Source organism: Plutella xylostella, chromosome 14, assembly GCF_932276165.1.
Source record: "Plutella xylostella chromosome 14, ilPluXylo3.1, whole genome shotgun sequence".
Taxonomy (NCBI): Eukaryota; Metazoa; Arthropoda; class Insecta; order Lepidoptera; family Plutellidae; genus Plutella; species Plutella xylostella.
In genome coordinates this window covers 8,985,658-9,004,281 of record NC_063994.1, presented here as the reverse complement: position 1 = coordinate 9,004,281, position 18,624 = coordinate 8,985,658, and the positions used below count along the sequence as shown (strand labels likewise).

General features: G+C 39.1%; 4 protein-coding genes across 4 annotated transcripts; 2 read left to right on the top strand and 2 right to left on the bottom strand.

Moving 5' to 3' along the window:
- Positions 1-1,677: 1,677 nt before the first annotated feature.
- On the top strand, positions 1,678-6,871 carry LOC105392347 (centromere/kinetochore protein zw10). Its single transcript, XM_011563957.3, has 4 exons — positions 1,678-3,411; positions 3,518-3,721; positions 3,833-4,101; positions 6,645-6,871. The coding sequence occupies exons 1-4, from the start codon at positions 1,908-1,910 to the stop codon at positions 6,855-6,857; spliced, it is 2,190 nt and encodes a 729-aa protein (XP_011562259.3). The 5' UTR covers positions 1,678-1,907; the 3' UTR covers positions 6,858-6,871.
- Positions 4,085-4,732, bottom strand: LOC105392351 (cysteine-rich PDZ-binding protein). The gene has a single exon (XM_011563962.3). It carries the CDS (start codon positions 4,581-4,583, stop codon positions 4,281-4,283), a length of 303 nt encoding a protein of 100 aa, XP_011562264.3. The 5' UTR covers positions 4,584-4,732; the 3' UTR covers positions 4,085-4,280.
- Positions 6,872-7,580: 709 nt separating the features above from the next.
- Positions 7,581-13,524, top strand: LOC119694375 (titin-like). The gene is made up of 2 exons (XM_038120643.2): positions 7,581-10,005; positions 10,736-13,524. Exons 1-2 carry the CDS (start codon positions 9,961-9,963, stop codon positions 12,857-12,859), a joined length of 2,169 nt encoding a protein of 722 aa, XP_037976571.2. The 5' UTR covers positions 7,581-9,960; the 3' UTR covers positions 12,860-13,524.
- Positions 13,525-14,829: 1,305 nt separating this feature from the next.
- On the bottom strand, positions 14,830-18,420 carry LOC119694383 (UPF0587 protein GA18326). Its single transcript, XM_038120660.2, has 3 exons — positions 18,066-18,420; positions 17,191-17,310; positions 14,830-15,039 (listed from the first exon to the last, which is right to left on the bottom strand). Exons 1-3 carry the CDS (start codon positions 18,313-18,315, stop codon positions 14,924-14,926), a joined length of 486 nt encoding a protein of 161 aa, XP_037976588.1. The 5' UTR covers positions 18,316-18,420; the 3' UTR covers positions 14,830-14,923.
- Positions 18,421-18,624: the final 204 nt, after the last annotated feature.

Sequence of the window (18,624 nt, the reverse complement as noted above, 5' to 3'; positions counted from 1 at the left end):
CGACCTCGATGTAAAATTGTTTGAAGGAAATTTATCTGACTGAATTTATTAAGGGTAAGTCATATTGGAATGAGTAAAAGTAAAATAGGTGGTGTGGCCGGGAGTAGGAAAAGAGACAACGTTGTCACAGTTAATAAAAAAAACGCATTTTGAGTATCTTTCTCGAAAAAAGTGGACTATAGCAACTCCACATTCCCCATAAATGTAGCGCATGGTAACGTACATTCCTGAGTAGTGCTAATGTGTGATATAATGAAGTAAAACGCTTACACATGTACATTGTACATCCACAGTATCCAAAAAAGGGACAGATCAGTTTGTCATTAACATTTCCTCTAATTACTTGTTATTTATTTTAAAGTTATTGTTAAACAAAACCAAACTCTCAAAATTATGGTTATGACCATTAATGAGTATTATTTTTTGCTGGTTATATACTTAATATAATAATGTGGTGTTATAATTTTGAGAAATAAAAATAAAAGTCAATAAATGTTTGTTTTTTTTAAATAAGGTGTAATAAAACGCAAAATATGTTTTATAAGAGTATGGTAAGTTTTTTCTTAGCTATTTTTACGTCATCTATGTTGCCACGGCTGACCCCATCACCTATTTTACTTTTACTCATTCCAACATGACTTACCCTTAATAAATTCAGTCAGATAAATTTCCTTCAAACAATTTTACATCGAGGTCGTTTTGTACTAAAATAGAAATAACTTTTTTGTTAATTGAAACAATAGCAACGTTTCATACCATTTTGGAAACTGCATTAAATGAGCAATCTTTTCAAATAAGGTGCCAGGTTTGCGTGGTATATTTTTTTACAGTATGTAGAGTCAAAGTTGTTTATAAAAAAATACGATTACCTTTTATGACTTTGAAAACCGTGTTTTTTTTAAACATACAGCATTACTCGATATTTTTTTTGACTGCGATCAAGAGCAGGGCTATACAGGGTGATGCAACACCAAACAAATTCTAACAATATGGATTTTTGTACCGGCGGCACGCAAAAAACTGATCCAAGGTGTCGATTTTCAGCAAATTTATAAAAGTGTCAATATCTCGAAAATTATCGAGTTTTTACTAAGGTCATATTGTGATATTCTGGCCTCTCATGAGCTGACCTATCAGCCCTTTAAGGGATGACGTTGACTTTTGGGACACCCTGTATATGTATAGTAGCATAGAATAACGAGTACTAGTAGTTATTCTATGAGTAGTAGTTAGTGACTAGTAGTTATGTAGGTATGATAGAAACTATGTAGAAACGGTACAAGCAAACCATTGTACAGTCAAACTATAAAGTCCTGAAAACGGAAGTGGATTCTAACTAATTGTTCGATCTATCATATTTATTAAATGACAAATCCGTTAAAAAGCTGTTATCAATCGGTACTTTATTTTTAAACTGTAGGTGCCTATGTAAAAGTAAGTAAATAACTGTCAATGATAAAAAGTCTTAACAAAATCGCACTCTTTATTGTCAGGACTTTATAGTTCGACTGTAGTTTAGTTGATAGGTAAGGTAAGATTGATCAAGGTATTAAATTAACTTTACAATGGTAGGCAACCTACCTTACAAATAGTTAATAGCAAGAAAAGGCTGAAAATTACCGTTACAATGCAGTGAAAACATAAAATCGTTATTATTCGGAGCATTTATCGGTCACATTCACAGACTACGTTAATCATAGCATAGACCACTAACAGATGGTAGATTTTAATGTCAAATGTCAAAATTAATATGGTGTCATGTTATGCCAAGTCAAATTCAAAATTTCAAATTCTTGCTTTGCTAACTGAAACAAAAGACAAATTATTTTTAAATTTGATTTGTTCTAATCCTAAGTTACAAATAGTGTTTGATTGAGCTCTGTGATATTAGGCGAGATAAATCTAAAATGAGTTTATTAAGTGCGGTGCTACAAGAGGCGGACAAGGCCAACACTGAGGACTTTTCAAAACACCGCAATGTTGTTTTCCCCAAAATAAAAGAACTCACAGAAAAATCACAAGCTCTATCGTGGTCCTTACAAGAGAATCTGATCGACACATACATTACTTACTCACCTACGAAGAGTCTCGAACAACTGAACTACAGGACTAGAAAATCCAACTTATTTGAAGACCATGAAAAGTTAAAAACCGAAGTCGAATCTTTAGAAAAAACGTATGATGTTGATGATGAATTTAAAAAAGCTTTTATTAAAATGATAACAACCTTTGGATTACTGGAAAATCTTTGCATTGCCGTTGAAGCTAAACGTGATCTTGAAATGGCTAATCATGAATTTGCTAGATACCAATACTGTGCAGCCATGATGCGCGTTACGGAGTTACGAAAGCAACTCAAAACTTTGAAACTTGAAGATAAGACCTCTGCAGCTCTGTCTAACATCATAGCTCAGGCTGAAAACCAGTACTCCATATATTCCTCTAACCTAAGTGTAGAGTGGGAGGATATTTTCAGCTGGTCTGAGAAAAAGGGTGTATATCACCTCACCTACTCATTGTCGGTCCAACAAAGTGACCCAGTAGTTATCCAAAATGTACTGAAAACCTTATATGCAACTAACAGACTGAATCTCGAACTTGGGCTATTTTCTAACTTCTTCATTCAGAAAATCTTACATAATATAATTAGGCACAACTGCATCATCTTCGGAAAAGATGAGATAGCGCCCAATCATACTTTTGTGTGTAATATAAAAATAGACTTAGAAGATAAGTCAAAGCCTACTTTTCAAACTGTGTTCATCAATCTTATGGGGGTGTTTGACTTTCTGCAGTCAACACTTGGCACTCAGCTGGATGCGGAGAAAACATTCATAGCAGTGTTTGCCGACTCCATCCGAGGCAGGTTCTTTAACAAGATAATTGAAGACTGTATCAGGAACAACCTGCCGTCCTGCAACAGCAGTTACCAGAACTACAGCAACCTGGTTGTAGAACTGGACTCCTTCAACAAGTTCTTGGTTGACCTCAAGTTTGTAGCGGCTGACGAATCTCCTTTGAACAAGTTCGTGAACAATACAGAACTGGTTTTGTATAATAAGAAATGTGATAAGCTACTGTCAGATGTGCGAAGCCTGCTTAATGAAAGCCTCTCCTATGGCACTATAACTGTTGGGGTCACAGTTTGTAGCAACAATGAGTCAGTTTTAGACGTGACTGACAAAGAAGTTTGGGACTTGACTAAGCCACTGTTGCTTCCCAAATGTGTTGTTTCGCAGAATGTGAAGAAGATCATGATGACTATTGTTGAGCATCTGGTGGAGAGCATCAAGTTGCCTATGAACTACACCACACAGCTCATTGCGTACATCAAGAGCATTGCCGTCATGTACCAGAGTGTGGTGCCCAAGAAGTTTAAAGTCAACCTGGAGTGCTGCCCTTTGGATATAGGTGAGTAGTGAATGCATCACACATTGCTAACAGTGTTTATACAGTAATTAAGAAACTTTATTGAAAATTAACTTGATATTTACATTCTAATATATATTTTTTTCAGCATTATTCTTCAACAACTGTTTCTATCTGGCCCATGGTCTACTGGGCCCGCCCTGGCAGAACATACTGCCGGCCGCTGTGGCCGAGCACCTGACTACAGTGGCCGCAGAGTGTATCCAGGATCTGAGGGTGCTTGGTCTAGAGAAGATATCACTCTACTTGCAGAATCAAAAAGCTATAATTATAAAGAATATTCAGCCAGATGGTATGCATGATGCACTTATGTAAATATTTTTAATTTATTTCTGTTAAGCTTTTTTTCTGACAAAATACAACAAATTTTATACAGTTTTACTCAATTATTTTCATTTTTCAGAATTAACACCATGGAACCAAGACACCTTTGATCAGTTTGATGGTGCTATCAATGACGCCTTAACCCTAATGAAGGATCTGAAACATAACTGGCTACATATCCTACCATCTCGCATGTACAACCTGTCTGTTTGCATGCTGATCCAAGTGTTATGTCAGACGGTACTACAGAGGGTCTTTGCTAATAGTCAAGCCGTTGATGAAGACATCATCTACATGATTGCAGTCAGGCTGGAAGATATAAAACAAGAAGTTTTGGAGCTGTTTGAGGTATGTTTTAATTTATTTTTGTACATCAAGTTTTACTGGTGGGTATTTTACAAAATCATTGATTTATTATTCAAGTGACCCAATAACATACTTTTATACAAACCAAAAATGTTCAGCCTTATAAATATCCATTATTTTAGTTTTACTTAACTAACTTATATTACCTAAAATAGCACAATTCATGTGGAGCTCTGCCTATAGTTTTTAGTGTCCAAAATCTTCTTCCCGCACATCGCACAAATGCCCTTCTTGTACGCACACGCCTGGCAATAATGCGAGCCAACTTGGTGTACCTTCGTGCGGCAGATTCTACACTCCTGGAACTTATTTGTGTAAGGATTGAATCGCGCCTTTTTGGCCGTCAAAGCTTTATTCTCGCCTATTTTCCGCCCACCGCCTTCTGTCGTGTTCCTGGCTCCGGCTTTCCACGGGTCTGGCGTTATCACCTTCCCGAGCTTCTTCTCACATTTATCGCAGACCATGATGTAGAATTGATCGTTACGGTGGGAAACGGAGCTCTTCAATATAACCTCAAAATTACTGTGTGTAGTCAAGTATTTTACCGTATTGTTTTGTTAATTTTAGTTAAAATAAAATTTCGCCCGTATCAGTAAACAAAACAAATGAATGAAACTAATTTGACAGTTGCAGTGCAGTGTCATGTCAACTGTCATTTAATAGTTCAAATCAAAATGTCTGTGCCTTATCTGTGTGTCGTATGGTATATAAAGAGAGAGTTATTATTCTGAGGTATAAAGTAGAAGGTTAAAGTTTAGTTTATTTATTAGATCCTTGATCCTTGTATTATTTTAGCTGGTATTTAAATATTTATTCATAACCCAACAAAACGTGGTCATGAGTTACCATTTGTGTGTAATGTAACGTTCTTATGAACGGTACAATACTGGCAAAAGCATGATAAAAAGTTATTATTCTATTCTCACCTTAAAAACTACGTACGGCTCTCCACACTCTCCACTTCTATCTTATTCTCCACGGAAGAGTAATGTCGCGACTCGCAACAGAATCGTAAAGTTAATATAACTATAACTACTTATATAATATTTAAACGTTAAGCACAATTTGTTAATGCACCTGTGTGTACATGCTTTGGAACATAGTTAGATCAGATTCTATGATTTGGTTTACAACTAATGTATGAACTATGTACCGTTTTGTATACCTAAATAAATAATAAATAAATAAAGTATAGGCCCGGCCTCGCTAGGAGAGCGCGACGAGCTCGCAGCGATGTTATGACGTTGTCGCGTCCTCAACCACTCGTCGCATCGCAGCGATAATATGCGTATCCGTGTGGAGACACCTTCTATGAGAGTATTTTATGTACCGTATGTACCCATAGAAATGCGTGGCACGACGATAGTATAGAGACACGCACTTAGCAGTTTTTTATTAGGGTTCCGTAGCCAAAATGGCAAAAACGGAACCCTTATAGTTTCGTCATGTCCGTCTGTCCGTCTGTCCGTCTGTCACAGCCGATTTACTCGGAAACTATAAGTACTACAGTGATGAAATTTGATGGGAATATGTGTTGTATGAACCGCTACAAAAATATGACACTAAATAGTAAAAAAAAGAATTGGGGGTGGGGCCCCCCATACATGTAACTGAGGGATGATTTTTTTTTTTTCGATGTACATACCCGTGATCAATGGAAAGGTCTTTTAAAATGATATAAAGTTTTCTAAAAAACATTTTTCTTAAAGTGAACGGTTTTTGAGATATCAGCTCTCAAAGTCGTAAAAAGTATGTCCCCCCCCCTCTATTTTTATAACTACGGGGTATAAAATTCTAAAAAAAATAGAGGTGATGCATGCTAATTAACTCTTTCAACGATTTTTGGTTTGATCAAAGTATCTCTTATAGTTTTTGAGATAGGTTGATTTAACTGTAATATTATATTTGCTGCTACGGAACCCTTTGTGCGCGAGCCCGACTCGCACTTGGCCGGTTTTTATTATTATTAGAGATGTGAGAGTTGCCACCTTGCTAGTGTTAGCTATATCTCATGATTCTGTAGGTGATCATATGGAAGCCAAGCCTACTACCGGCCTACTTTCGGCTTTCCTACGATACTAGGCATTGTACAAACATTATCGCTACATACCTAAATAAGTCCTCTTTAGCTTACACTACACTACTTAATTCCTTCTCTTTCACCATACTCTGTCCTCGGATTTCCTCATCGAACCACCAGCAAAATCGATCGTTTAAGGACATTACGACCGAATGTCGCAGTCGTTAGTAACGTTGACTCTGGTGTCGTAGGTTCCGTCCGTGTTCGAATCTCGGCTGGGGCAATGCTCTCGTATCGTGTCGTGGATGTTCAACGTTTGTGTTGTGTCATTATCTGCAACCCGCTTGCCAAGCTTGGAGAATGTGGCTAAAACTTTTCTTGTAAACTTGCCTTCCGTAGCTACCATGTACCTAAACCTACTGACTAACTAACCAACCTAAACTGTAACGGATTGTTGTTTTTTTGTTTGTCGTCATTACTAAGCTACTTTATTTCACTTTTTCAGGAGCCGATTGAATTCGAGAAGAAGATAGACATTTGGTCCAAGTTCGTCAAAATGCCTCTAGTACTGAAGGCGCAATTGCTTGAACTATCCCGTCTCTGGAACCAAAACAAGGATCTGTCTCAGTCATACTCCTGCGAGGAAGTGAGACAGATAATCAAGATGAGATTCCCCGATGATAAGTATAGGCTTAAGATTTTAATGGAAATACAGTGATCGAAGTAAGTGCACTTTGAGTTTTACTTTTACATTACAATACAAAACACGAAATTAAAATAAGTATTTATTAAAATATTTACTTTCGTGGTGAAAAGATTAGCCAGTCAGAGAGAGGTGTCAGTGAGTGACTGCCTAGGCTGCGTCAGACGTATAGTATGTAAGGCCTGGGTCTCCTATTTACGCCGTAGGTCGCGTCTAGCGTCACGCCGTAGGCCGCGTCACGATGCTCACTATAGAAATGTACTGATGCGGTCTCCCTCACACGCCGACGTTGGCGCGTAAACATAATGAGCATTGTGACGCGGCCTACGGCGGTGACACTTGACGCGACCTACAGCGAAAATAGGAGACCCAGGCCTAAGTTACTTACAGTAGATAAGTACCTACGTCTCTTGGGGAGGCCTTGCACCCCAGAGGTAGGTAGGTAGGTACAATCTAAGTGCTGTTATTGGTATCTTATTTAGGTAAATGATCTTCTTTATATTAAAACTAGCTGTTGCCGCGAGCTTCGCTTCGACTTAAAAAGTTTTCCCGTGGGAATTCCGGGATAAAAATTAGCCTATGTTCTTTCTCAGGGTCTAGACTATCTGTATACCAAATTTCATTCAAATCCGTTCAGTAGTTTGGGCGTGAAAGAGTAACAGACAGACAGACAGAAAGACAGACAGACACAGTTACTTTCGCATTTATAATATTAGTTAGGAAGTTAGGATAGTTAGGATTAGTTAGGATAAAAACGTTTCAAAGTTTCTTGTATATGCTGTTGCTGACTCAAAGATAAATAGACCAGACTTCAAACGTATACTTAAGTATATTAATCAGTTTATTAATAGCATTTTGGCGGTCTAAGTTAAAATCTTTTAAAATGGGTCTCTCGGTCTAGGTGCAAGAGAGCAGGGACTTACCGCAGTTACCGCGCGTGTGACCCAACTTATAACATTTGCGTGCCAAATTAACATGCTTGCGTAGGTATGTAGGTATATGTACTACACTCGTTTTTAAACGTACGGAAGAACAGCGGAACTAGGAACTTGGCATAATATTTGTTCAAACACAACTTGCATTTACTATTTCACGCGACGCAACGACGCCGTCGCTTCAATGAATGTGATGTCCGCCATCTTGGATTGAATGATAATTTGCGCGGGAACCTGTGATTAAGAAAAAAGTCGCTCACTAATACGCCGTTTATCTAATTATGTTTCGCGAGGTAATGTGTAGAATCTTTATTTGTTAAATGAAAGTGTTGGTGTTAATGAAAAGTTTGATTATTATGTTGCTGGCGAAGATTGCAAATTCAATTTAAGTGGTTTAGGTGGAAATTAGGAATAAAGTTGAAATGTTTTACCTACTTACTTATAACAAAAAAAAATATTTAAAAAGTAAGTACTTACCTCTTCTTCTTCAGACTGCTTGTGTCACGAACTGCAGGGTATAAGATTCCTTTATGTTCCACGATTCTGAGTAAGATTATTTCCATTGACATTTTAAACTAAGATTCTTGATGTACTTACCTTGGTGGTTTTTGGTACCTCTTCAATTTAACATAAAAAAGTTAATGTAATGTCGCTTTAAGAAAGATTTTTCTCAGCTAGCTTAATGTAATAAGTAGGTATACTTTCTGGTAGGTACTTACTTTAATTAATTAAATGATGTAGGTACCTAGGTATACTTATTTATAGATATGTAGAATACAATCTTTTTCCGGATTAGTGCACGTTAGTTGTAGAAAGGGGTGGCTGTGACACCTAGGTATAGCGTGGCGACACTAGTGACTGATATCGATATTTCTTTTATTGATAACTTTCAGTCACAAATACCGAAAAAATGTGACAAGTAGAAAGCGGTGTAGCGGAAAACTCAAAAGTGCGTGGGTGGATTACATGCAATGTATAATAAGTAACATGATATTTATATCAGTGCGAATTGTCTTTCATTCATCATCATCTTCATGGTTCATTACAGTCCTCTCTCGCTTGCCTTGCTAATCCAGCCTCTACATGCTAAATATACCTACCTACTTAACTTTTTCTCTAAAATTCACTGTCGAGGCCTCCGGGATGATTGCATTGTGAATGACATTCAAACATAAAATCACCAAAAGTATGAACTAATCAACTAGATACAACTCATACAACCAAAGACAAAGAACTCACAATGTTAATCGGCGGTTAAATACATAGGTACTTATACACGTTTATTCATATCAATGGTTACGTATCGTTACGGCCTTTAGCAAAGAAAATGTGTCTATTAATATTCTACTCAAACTTTGTATACTTCATCAGTTACCTATTCAGTTTTTATATAAAAAAGATACGTTAGATACGTAATTACTGAAAAACAATCAATTTAACTTTTTCTATATTAGAATGTTAATCAGGTGGTGGTTAAACCTCATGTAAGTATAGGAGCATTAAGGACCTATACCTAGCTTGTGCTTTTTAACCTTTTGTTGCAAGTGCCATAGTGATGAACTTGTACCTTTCTGTGTCTATTGTCCTTCAAATCCGTCCGGCTCAGATGGTAACAGGCGTAGGTGTTGTAGTGTAGTGTATTTGATACTTATCCCATTGTATAGGTAATAGGCAGTGAACTTAGCACTCTAATCTACTTCAGAAGAAAATGCTGTATTTAACTAATTAGGTACAAGAACACTATAAGGAAAGATTATAAAGAGGCAGTTCGGCAGATGACATAGCTGTTGATTATTACTATTTCATATTTAAAAAAAACCTCTATAAGGATGCATCAAGCCGTAATAAATTTATCTGACGGTCATGTTGGTGACTGATGTTGATGAGATGGCAGAACAGAGAATGGGTACTCTTCAAAGTAGTTAACTACTTATGTACCCATAGCCAGATATAGGTCAGTGCCGCTCAAGGCAGGAAGCAAGCTTTCAGTAAGTGTTCACGCTTTTTTTTTACTTATCTCTAAAACAGTTGTATCGATACTTCTAATAACCCCATGGGGGTCATCCTCATATTGACCATTGATATTGGCATTGGCAGAGAAAGTTCGAGTCCAGGGGCTCAGCCAGGCATTACACGAACGCTATATAAGAGTGTGGCGCTTCCGTCGAGCCATCATTGCGTGCATGACCACCAGCGGCCGTCGGTACCGCACTATGCTACACTCGTCGGTAGGTACATCCCTAGTTGTGAAAAAAAAGGGGAAGAAAATAAAAGTGGCGGGAAAAGTGATCTGTCAAAAAGTGACGTGCAGTGATTTTGGTGGCAAAAAGTGATTTTGAAAAGTTTGTGGACGGTGATTTTAGTGTTTTAAAAGTTAATTAACCACATACCCTATGGATTGTAAAGTTTTTTGACACCAATATCAGTGCTCGTTTGTTAATTTAGTACAAGAATTATTATTAAAAATAGTGCATGACAGCAAATAATTACAGAAACATACGTGAACATTGTAGCAAGTGATGTTTTTATAGTGCCTACAAAACAAAGGAAGAATAGTTAGCGTGCATTTAGTGAATATTTCTCGTAATAAGCCGGTGCTCACGCATCGAAGATATCGAAAGTAAAACTGTAATGGATCAAACATGTGATATTGATAAATCGTTTTGCACTAAAGTTTGCTTTACCAGATAAGTAGTTAATTATTGTCTACTAATTTATAATAATAAACATATAACACTTAAAAGTAATGCGGAAGTAAAATAATAAATAATTTCAGATAAAGTACTTTACTTAAGTACCTACTTAAAATTTACCTAAGTACTAATCTATTTTGTCGTTAACAAAAGGCAATGGCGTTAAAACAACAATTTATTAAAATCACATGTGCGAAACAACCGTTAGACCCTCGACCTAAACCTTCGAGTACCAACTGCACTGACAGCCCGCCATTGTCCACAGACGACATTGCTGATCGTCGCCCTAGTGATCGCCATCAATGTCCGAGATGGCGCTACGGCAACCGAAGCCGACAGTGGCACGGACCAGGTGGCCGAGGAGAGCCGACCCGCGCTCGCCCCCACGTATGTAAACCACACCACCCCACCCCCCACCGCCGCCCCCAAACAACCCCTCAAGGACAAACCGAAGCTCAAATACGTGGAGATGCCACGACAGTTCTACGGTCACGTCATGCAGGCCCGGCCCTACTCGAAGCCCGGCCTCTACCCGTCCAAACCCCTCTACAAGTATCCCCAAGTCATACCGCTGAACAACCGCGGGCCGTACTACGCGGCGCCGTCCCGCCAGCAGCTCGTGTTCGCCGCGTCCACCGGCAAGCCCTACCTCGTCACCAAGAGCCCCAAGTTCAGCATCCCCGTGCAGACCGTCAACGGCATCCGCGCCGACACCGTGCGGCCCCCTAACCCCAAACCCACCAAGCCGAGCAAGCCAACCAAAAACAAACCGCCACCACCCACCACCACGTCAACCAGCACCACCACTACACAGAAACCCTTGAGGAACAAGAGGATCTGGCCGAAACACATCCGCGACAAAATGAACACCACCTCCGCCGACAACGCGACCGAAACCGTGACTAACGCGACGACCGTCGCGAGCAACGACCTGGACGGGGCAGGCAGCGTGCTGCGCATCCGGCTGAGCAACCGCACGGCCCCCGCGACCCCCGCCCCGGCCCCCGCGACCCCCCGCAGCTACCGGCGCGTCACGCGGCTGCCCAAGCACACCACGCCCGCGCCGCGCCTCAACCTCACCATCACGCCCAACGACTGGATCCCCATCGTGCCCTCGCACTACCCGGCGCGCCGCCCGGCCCCCGCGGCCCAGCACAACAGAGTAAGACGATCCGATATTTTTTCCCGCCGTTCCGATTTGACCCCCGACGACGGCGAGAGCCGCCGCGTCGTCTACCTGCACTCGTTCGGCCTCGTGCCTCTGCGCAGGTCGCCCTCTGTTAGTGTGAAGAAGCCGTATTTTTACCGCAAGCGGCGCCCACTGACCCCGCGTCCTCGCTTTGGTTCCAGACCGAAGGGTGCCGCGGCGCAGCGTGCGGAGGAGTCCCGCCACAAGGTGGTCAAGATTAAGCACCACCACCACCACCATCACCACAGATACATTAAGACCGTCGAGAAGAAGGTGCCCGTCAAGGTGGAGGTGCCCAAGCCGTACCCGGTGCCCGTCGAGAAGAAAATCCCCGTCCCGTACCCGGTAGAGAAGAAGGTGCCCTACCCCGTGCAGGTGCCCGTGAAGGTGGTGGAGAAGGAGTACGTGCCGAAGCCGTACCCGATCATCCACCACGTGCCGGTGTACCGCGAGGTGCGCGTGCCGCAGCCCGTGCGCGTGGAGGTGGAGAAGAAGGTGCCCTACCCCGTGGAGGTGCCCGTGGACCGGCCCGTGCCTGTGCACGTGGAGAAGCGGGTCCCGTACGCGGTGCCGGTGAAGGTGTACGTGCCGCAGCCGTACCCGGTCGAGAAGCGGGTGCCGTACCCGGTGGAGGTTAAGGTCAAGGAGCCCTACGAGGTGATCCGGCACGTGGCGGTGGAGGTGCCCGTGCCGCAGCCCTTCCCCGTCAAGGTGCCGCACCCGGTCCGGGTGGAGGTAGAGAAACGTGTCCCGTACCCGGTCGAAGTGGAGAAGCGGGTGCCGGTCCCCTTCAAAGTGTACGTGCCGCAACGCGTCGAAGTCGAGAAGAGGGTGCCGGTGTACGTCCCCAAGCCGTACCCGGTAGAGAAAAAGGTGCCGGTGCCGGTTAAAGTCCCGTACCCGGTGAAAGTGCCGGTGCCCACGCCCGTACAGGTGCCGGTCGGGGTGCCCGTGTACCTGCACCCGTCCACCGGCTTCGACAACGACCACTACGTCTACTCCGGATTCACGGTCTCAGACGAGAGTGTGACCACTGAAGCCCCCACACACACCGTCACGGTGCACGGGAACACCGGCTTCAAGGGATTCTCCTCGCGGTCCGACAACGAAAGCTCAGAGGGCAACTCAGATAGTAGACCAAATGACAGTAATAATGACAATGACACAGATACCAGCACTCCCAATCCCAACAGCAGCTAACACAAGCATCAGCCATTTGACGGTACTTAGTTCGAGACGTCTTTATTGTATAAATAATCTTAATGTATGTACCTTAGTAGGATAATTAAGTTATTTGTTGCGTGCATGAGTGTGTGTTGTGTTATAAGTCGAAGGAGTAAATGAATCCTGTGATATTTTTTGAGTATTTATTTTAAACGCCTTTTTGTTAATTCTGTGAAGATGACTACATAAGTATTAGTTGTTTAGTAGGATATTAAATATTAATTTATAGAATATGACACAAAATATCTTAGAAGACTTCTACTTAGAATCTTCATATAATCAATAACCTATAGGTGCTTGACCTACTATTACCTTAGCACATTACCTACAATTAATAGGAGAAAACGAAAACAGAGCTTCCCCGAGTGTAGTGTCAACAGTAAATGACGGCGCAGCCTGGGCAGAGTGGGCAGTCAGCGACTGACGAACGCGAACTAATCTGACTGAGCTTTATGTATGGGTACCTAAGCTTTATGTATAAGTTGACAATAAAATAATTGAGACATTCTAAGAAGAATCTAGAAATCATGTGAAAGGGTGGAACATTATAAGTGGACGTCTCGTCAGCTTTTAAATATATATGCTAGGTACCTGCTTGTTAGAGCGCAGAGTTGGTCTAAAACAAAATCACCTAGGTAGGTACATTGATTTGGCTATCAGCACTATACTTATAAATTTCCACTCCACTACTTCTAATATCTTTTTCAACTGCACTTTAGAGTCGGGCAATGCTAACTTTAGTACGGCTTAAATTTGTTCATCTTTAACGGATGCCAGTTTTTTTTTTTAATAATTAGAATAGGTACGTAATAAAAAATAATGTTGATTATTGAAAAAAAAATGTTTCGCGAGTAGGTATATTGCTAATAATAATCGATTGTTGCCCTAATGAACTTTTTGGGGTTACTATTTCTTTTGCAAAGTTAGCATTGTCGGACTATATCGTAGGAACTCTTCAAACCATGCTACCGTGTAAAGTCGTTAACCCAGCATTAACAATGTAATCCAAGCGTTGGTCCAATACCTTCACTTTCAATGTTACTGCTGATTTAATATACGACGTGAATTAAACGAAATGGGCGGTAACACGCTGCGTCCATTGAACCGAGCGAACAATGCACGAACGTTGTTATCTGTTAGCAAGAATTCTAGTATTATCATGAGAACTTTTTGTATCAAACAGTAGGCTGTCGTTGTAAAAAAATTAGAATTGATTAGGCCTAATTTTGTTCCTGATAGGTACCTAAATGTTGAACTAGATCGCATGCGTGTTGCCGGATACGGAAGCTAAAGCTACCAACTGTTCAACTGTTAAAAAACTACAACTGCCATTTAGTTTGCTTCGTTAACTTCCTGCCAATACCTACATGTGAGGATGTGATCGTAAGCACACATATAATCATGAATCGGAAATAAAAGAGGAACTGTGAACCTATCTAGTTATAATTATGCTATATGGTACTGAATATGTACAGACAACAAACGGGAAGTTTATCTATATATATATATATATATATATATATATATATATATATTTAAAGTAGGAAGATACACACAAGATCCATGTCACCATGGGCTGCTAATGGGAATAGCTATAGGTAAGTATGCGTATCTCTTTTGCTGACTGTACCTAAGTAGGTTATTTTATTATAACATTCTATAATCGCATACATACATTTCCCGCTAGCTTCGCTCTAAAAGGTTATGCCGTGGGAATCTCGGGATAAAAAGTACATAATTATTATTATGATCCTTAAGAGAAATCACACCACCTATTTAAAAAAAAAAAACGCATTAAGACCCGTTGTATACTTTTAAAGATCTAAGCATACAGGTACAGTAAGACACGAAAAGAAGAATGTATTTAAATGCATACTACCTTAACCCTACAATACATTGTAACTACCTATATTATAAATATAAAAGAATATCCATCAAAATAACGGTAAAATAATAGGATGTTTTATTACCTGGTTCTGGTTAATTCATTTATAAAAGTGTACATAGATTCAATTAAGTTTCTTAATATTAAATTAACAATTATTTGACTTTAACAAACTGCCACTCCAATTCATATATTCCAACTGATGTTTTGTTCTTCTCATCATAATCAGCCCATTCTTTTTCCGATAGGTCTACATCGTGGAACTTTTTACCTGAAAATAATGAAATATCTATGTATACTTAATACTTATAGAAGCATGTCTCTTCATGAAGGGATCTTTAGATATAAAAATAATTTGGGTAAACTAAGGAGCATCCAAAGTGTATTATTAACTGTACTATATTATGCAGTAGCTGTATCCGCGAGGTTTGCTTCGCCTTAAAAAGTTTTCCCACGGGAATGCTGCAATAAAAAATAGCCTATGTGAATCCAGGGTGTCGGCTAGCTCCACACCAAATTTCATCAAAATCGGTACAGCCGTTTTGACGTAAGGAAGTAACAAATATTTATATACACATACTCACAAACTTTCGCATTTATAACCCACTTATTACGGGAAAAATAAAAAAATCCGACAAATGCAAATTAAATATAAATTTTAACTACTTGTCCGTAAACCTATATGTAACTTTTTTTACATGTTTGTGCCTTTAAAGCAGCTATACTCAAACTGCGGCCCGCGGGCCGCATATGGCCCGCCGGGCCTTTATCAGTGGCCCGCGTGCCATGAGAGATAATAGAGAATATACATTCTGTGTAAAAAGTATCGGGATCATTGTACTTGTTATTCTATGATTATATCCATAAAACAAAAAATGATTGTTATTCATCCAACTTTATTTTATCACCTTCAAAGTTTTCTCCTTCAGAAACGATACAGATACGCCAAAGAATTATCCAATCATCACAACTTTTTTTTAAACGCTGTTTTCAGACTTGTGTTTGTAGTTTTGTATTGTATTTTGTAGTTTGTACTCGCGGTGATTTTTCTTATTGTCTTCTATCGATTGAAAACAGTGCCTCGAAGTGTTAATTTGAGTTTAGGAAAAAAAAGGAGCTAAGGCCGTAAGCTGCAGCCATATCTGGTTAATATATGGTGGATGCTAGATGGTATTTGTTGAATGTTTGCTCAAAAATTCATTCACAATGATGATCCTTGTGCGAAAGGCGCGATATCGTGGTGCAAAATCTTTTATCGATTTTTTTCCACACATCTTTGTCGAATTTGCTGTATTAAATTCTACATAACCCGCAAATAATATTATTTTCCTACCGTTTGACGTTATGGCAAAAATTTCGAGTGCACAACACCACGATAGTCAAAGAAAACAGTCAACATGACTTTAACTAAAGAAGACAAAAAGGAAAATTCGCCGCGAGTACTAAACACAACACTGGAAACAGCGTTTAAAAAATGTTGTTATGGCGTACAGTACAACTATAAAGTCCTGAAAACGGAAGTAGATTATAACTAATTGTTTAAGACCGTATTTAATCGATCTAGTATATTTATTAAAGGACAAATCCGTTAAAATGCCATTAACAATTAGGTATTTTATTTTTTAAATGTATTTAATGTAAATGTAAATAAATAACTGAAAATGATAAAAAGTCTTAGCAAAATGGCACTCTTTATTGTCAGGACTTTTTAGTTGCACTGTATGTGTATCGTTTCTGAATGAGCATACTTTGGAGGTGATAAAATAAATTTGTATAAATAACAATCATTTTTTTGTTTTATTGATCTAATCCCGATACTTTTTACACAGAGTAGTATTTGCATGTGTTTTTTTTACTTAATTATTATTCGATAGTTTACATAGCTTAACAATACTTAAAAAAAAATTGCTTGCGGCCCGCGACACCATGACTTAAATGTGTTTGTGGCCCTTATATAAAAAAGGTTGAGTACCAATGCTTTAAAGGGACAGTAGTAATATGTGGGATAATACTACTAGTAAGTAGGATACCCACATCCTGCACACTATGCACAGTCAGCGAATGAGACTATTCTGACTGGCTTATCCTTTCACAATGGAGACAAACTGTATCAGCTATAGTATATGTCATCATTAGCCTTCTATCGCCCACTGTTGGGTATACACCTCTTTTTTATACACCCATCATTTGTGTTATTTTTATGTATAGTATGCCTTTACCGTAATAAAACCTGTTTTACCTGCAAGTTTATGGTTTATACAAATGCTATGCACATAACAAAAAACTATAGTTATTATTGGTCAAATAATTTATCTTGAGAGAATACACAGAATGACCTCTTTTATTGCAACAAGTGGTTACAATTTATAACTCTCATTCTAGTTATAATAAGAAATACATAGTATAATTTTGTTTATCTCACCATTGTCCTCAGACTCAACTATCCATCCAGATTTGGGTTCAAAATCAACTGGTTCCACACCTCTGCAGTCAAAAATTACTATTGTTTTAAATTTGTTAACATCTTCATTAGTGAAAACACCTGTAATATCATTAAATAATAATTAAAAACAAATTTATAATGAGTGGCAGAAGTATATTTAACTAGTGAAGTATATTGTAAAATAACTATTACTCTGGCTACCGCATTGAAAGCTCCAGTAGTGATCGATTGCAAATTTTAAAACCGGCCAAGTGCGAGTCGGGCTCGCGCACAAAGGGTTCCGTAGCTTAAATCAACCTATCTCAAAAACTATAAGAGATACTTTGATCAAACCAAAAATCGTTGAAAGAGTTAATTAGCATGCATCACCTCTATTTTTTTTAGAATTTTATACCCCGTAGTTATAAAAATAGAGGGGGGGGGACATACTTTTTACGACTTTGAGAGCTGATATCTCAAAAACCGTTCACTTTAAGAAAAATGTTTTTTAGAAAACTTTATATCATTTTAAAAGACCTTTCCATTGATACCCCACACGGGTATGTACATCGAAAAAAAAAATTTCATCCCTCAGTTACATGTATGGGGGGCCCCACCCCCAATTCTTTTTTTTACTATTTAGTGTCATATTTTTGTAGCGGTTCATACAACACATATTCCCATCAAATTTCATCACTGTAGTACTTATAGTTTCCGAGTAAATCGGCTGTGACAGACGGACAGACGGACAGACGGACATAACGAAACTATAAGGGTTCCGTTTTTGCCATTTTGGCTACGGAACCCTAAAAACATATACATATTTGGAGGTTATACAATACCGGAACAGAGGTGTTCCATATTACAATACATACCATTGCTACCTTCTATAACGTCAATGCTGTTTTCTCTGGAGCAAAGTTTGCACTTGATGAGCAAGTTGGATTCGCCCCTGGTATGCTTTTGGGGCACTTTCTCTGACTCCGTCAAGTCATGGAACTTATCAGTTACTTCTCCGCAACTGCCACACTTGAGTTTTAGGAACCATTGAAAGTCCGGGTGGCTGGTATAAACTTTATCTATGCATTCCAGTTGTGCTTTTATTTGAAGCGCGATTTTTACCATTTTTGGCTCTATGAATTTCCTTTCGAATTTATTGCTTGGCTAATTTCTAAATTTTCTAATTTGTTTGTTGTTGATGTTGACATTTGATTTGACAATGTCAACTATGACCTATGACAGCAGACAGCTAATTAATGTTGCCATAAAAAAATAAAAACAAAACGCACAGCCCCCGTATTTTTTAACTCCAAGTGGTATTGGATTTGGTTGTTATAAAATGGCTGTCAATTTAGAGCATAATTAACTATTTAATAACTTTTTACTAAATATATAATAAACTATCATTGTGAATATGATGATGATGATGATGTC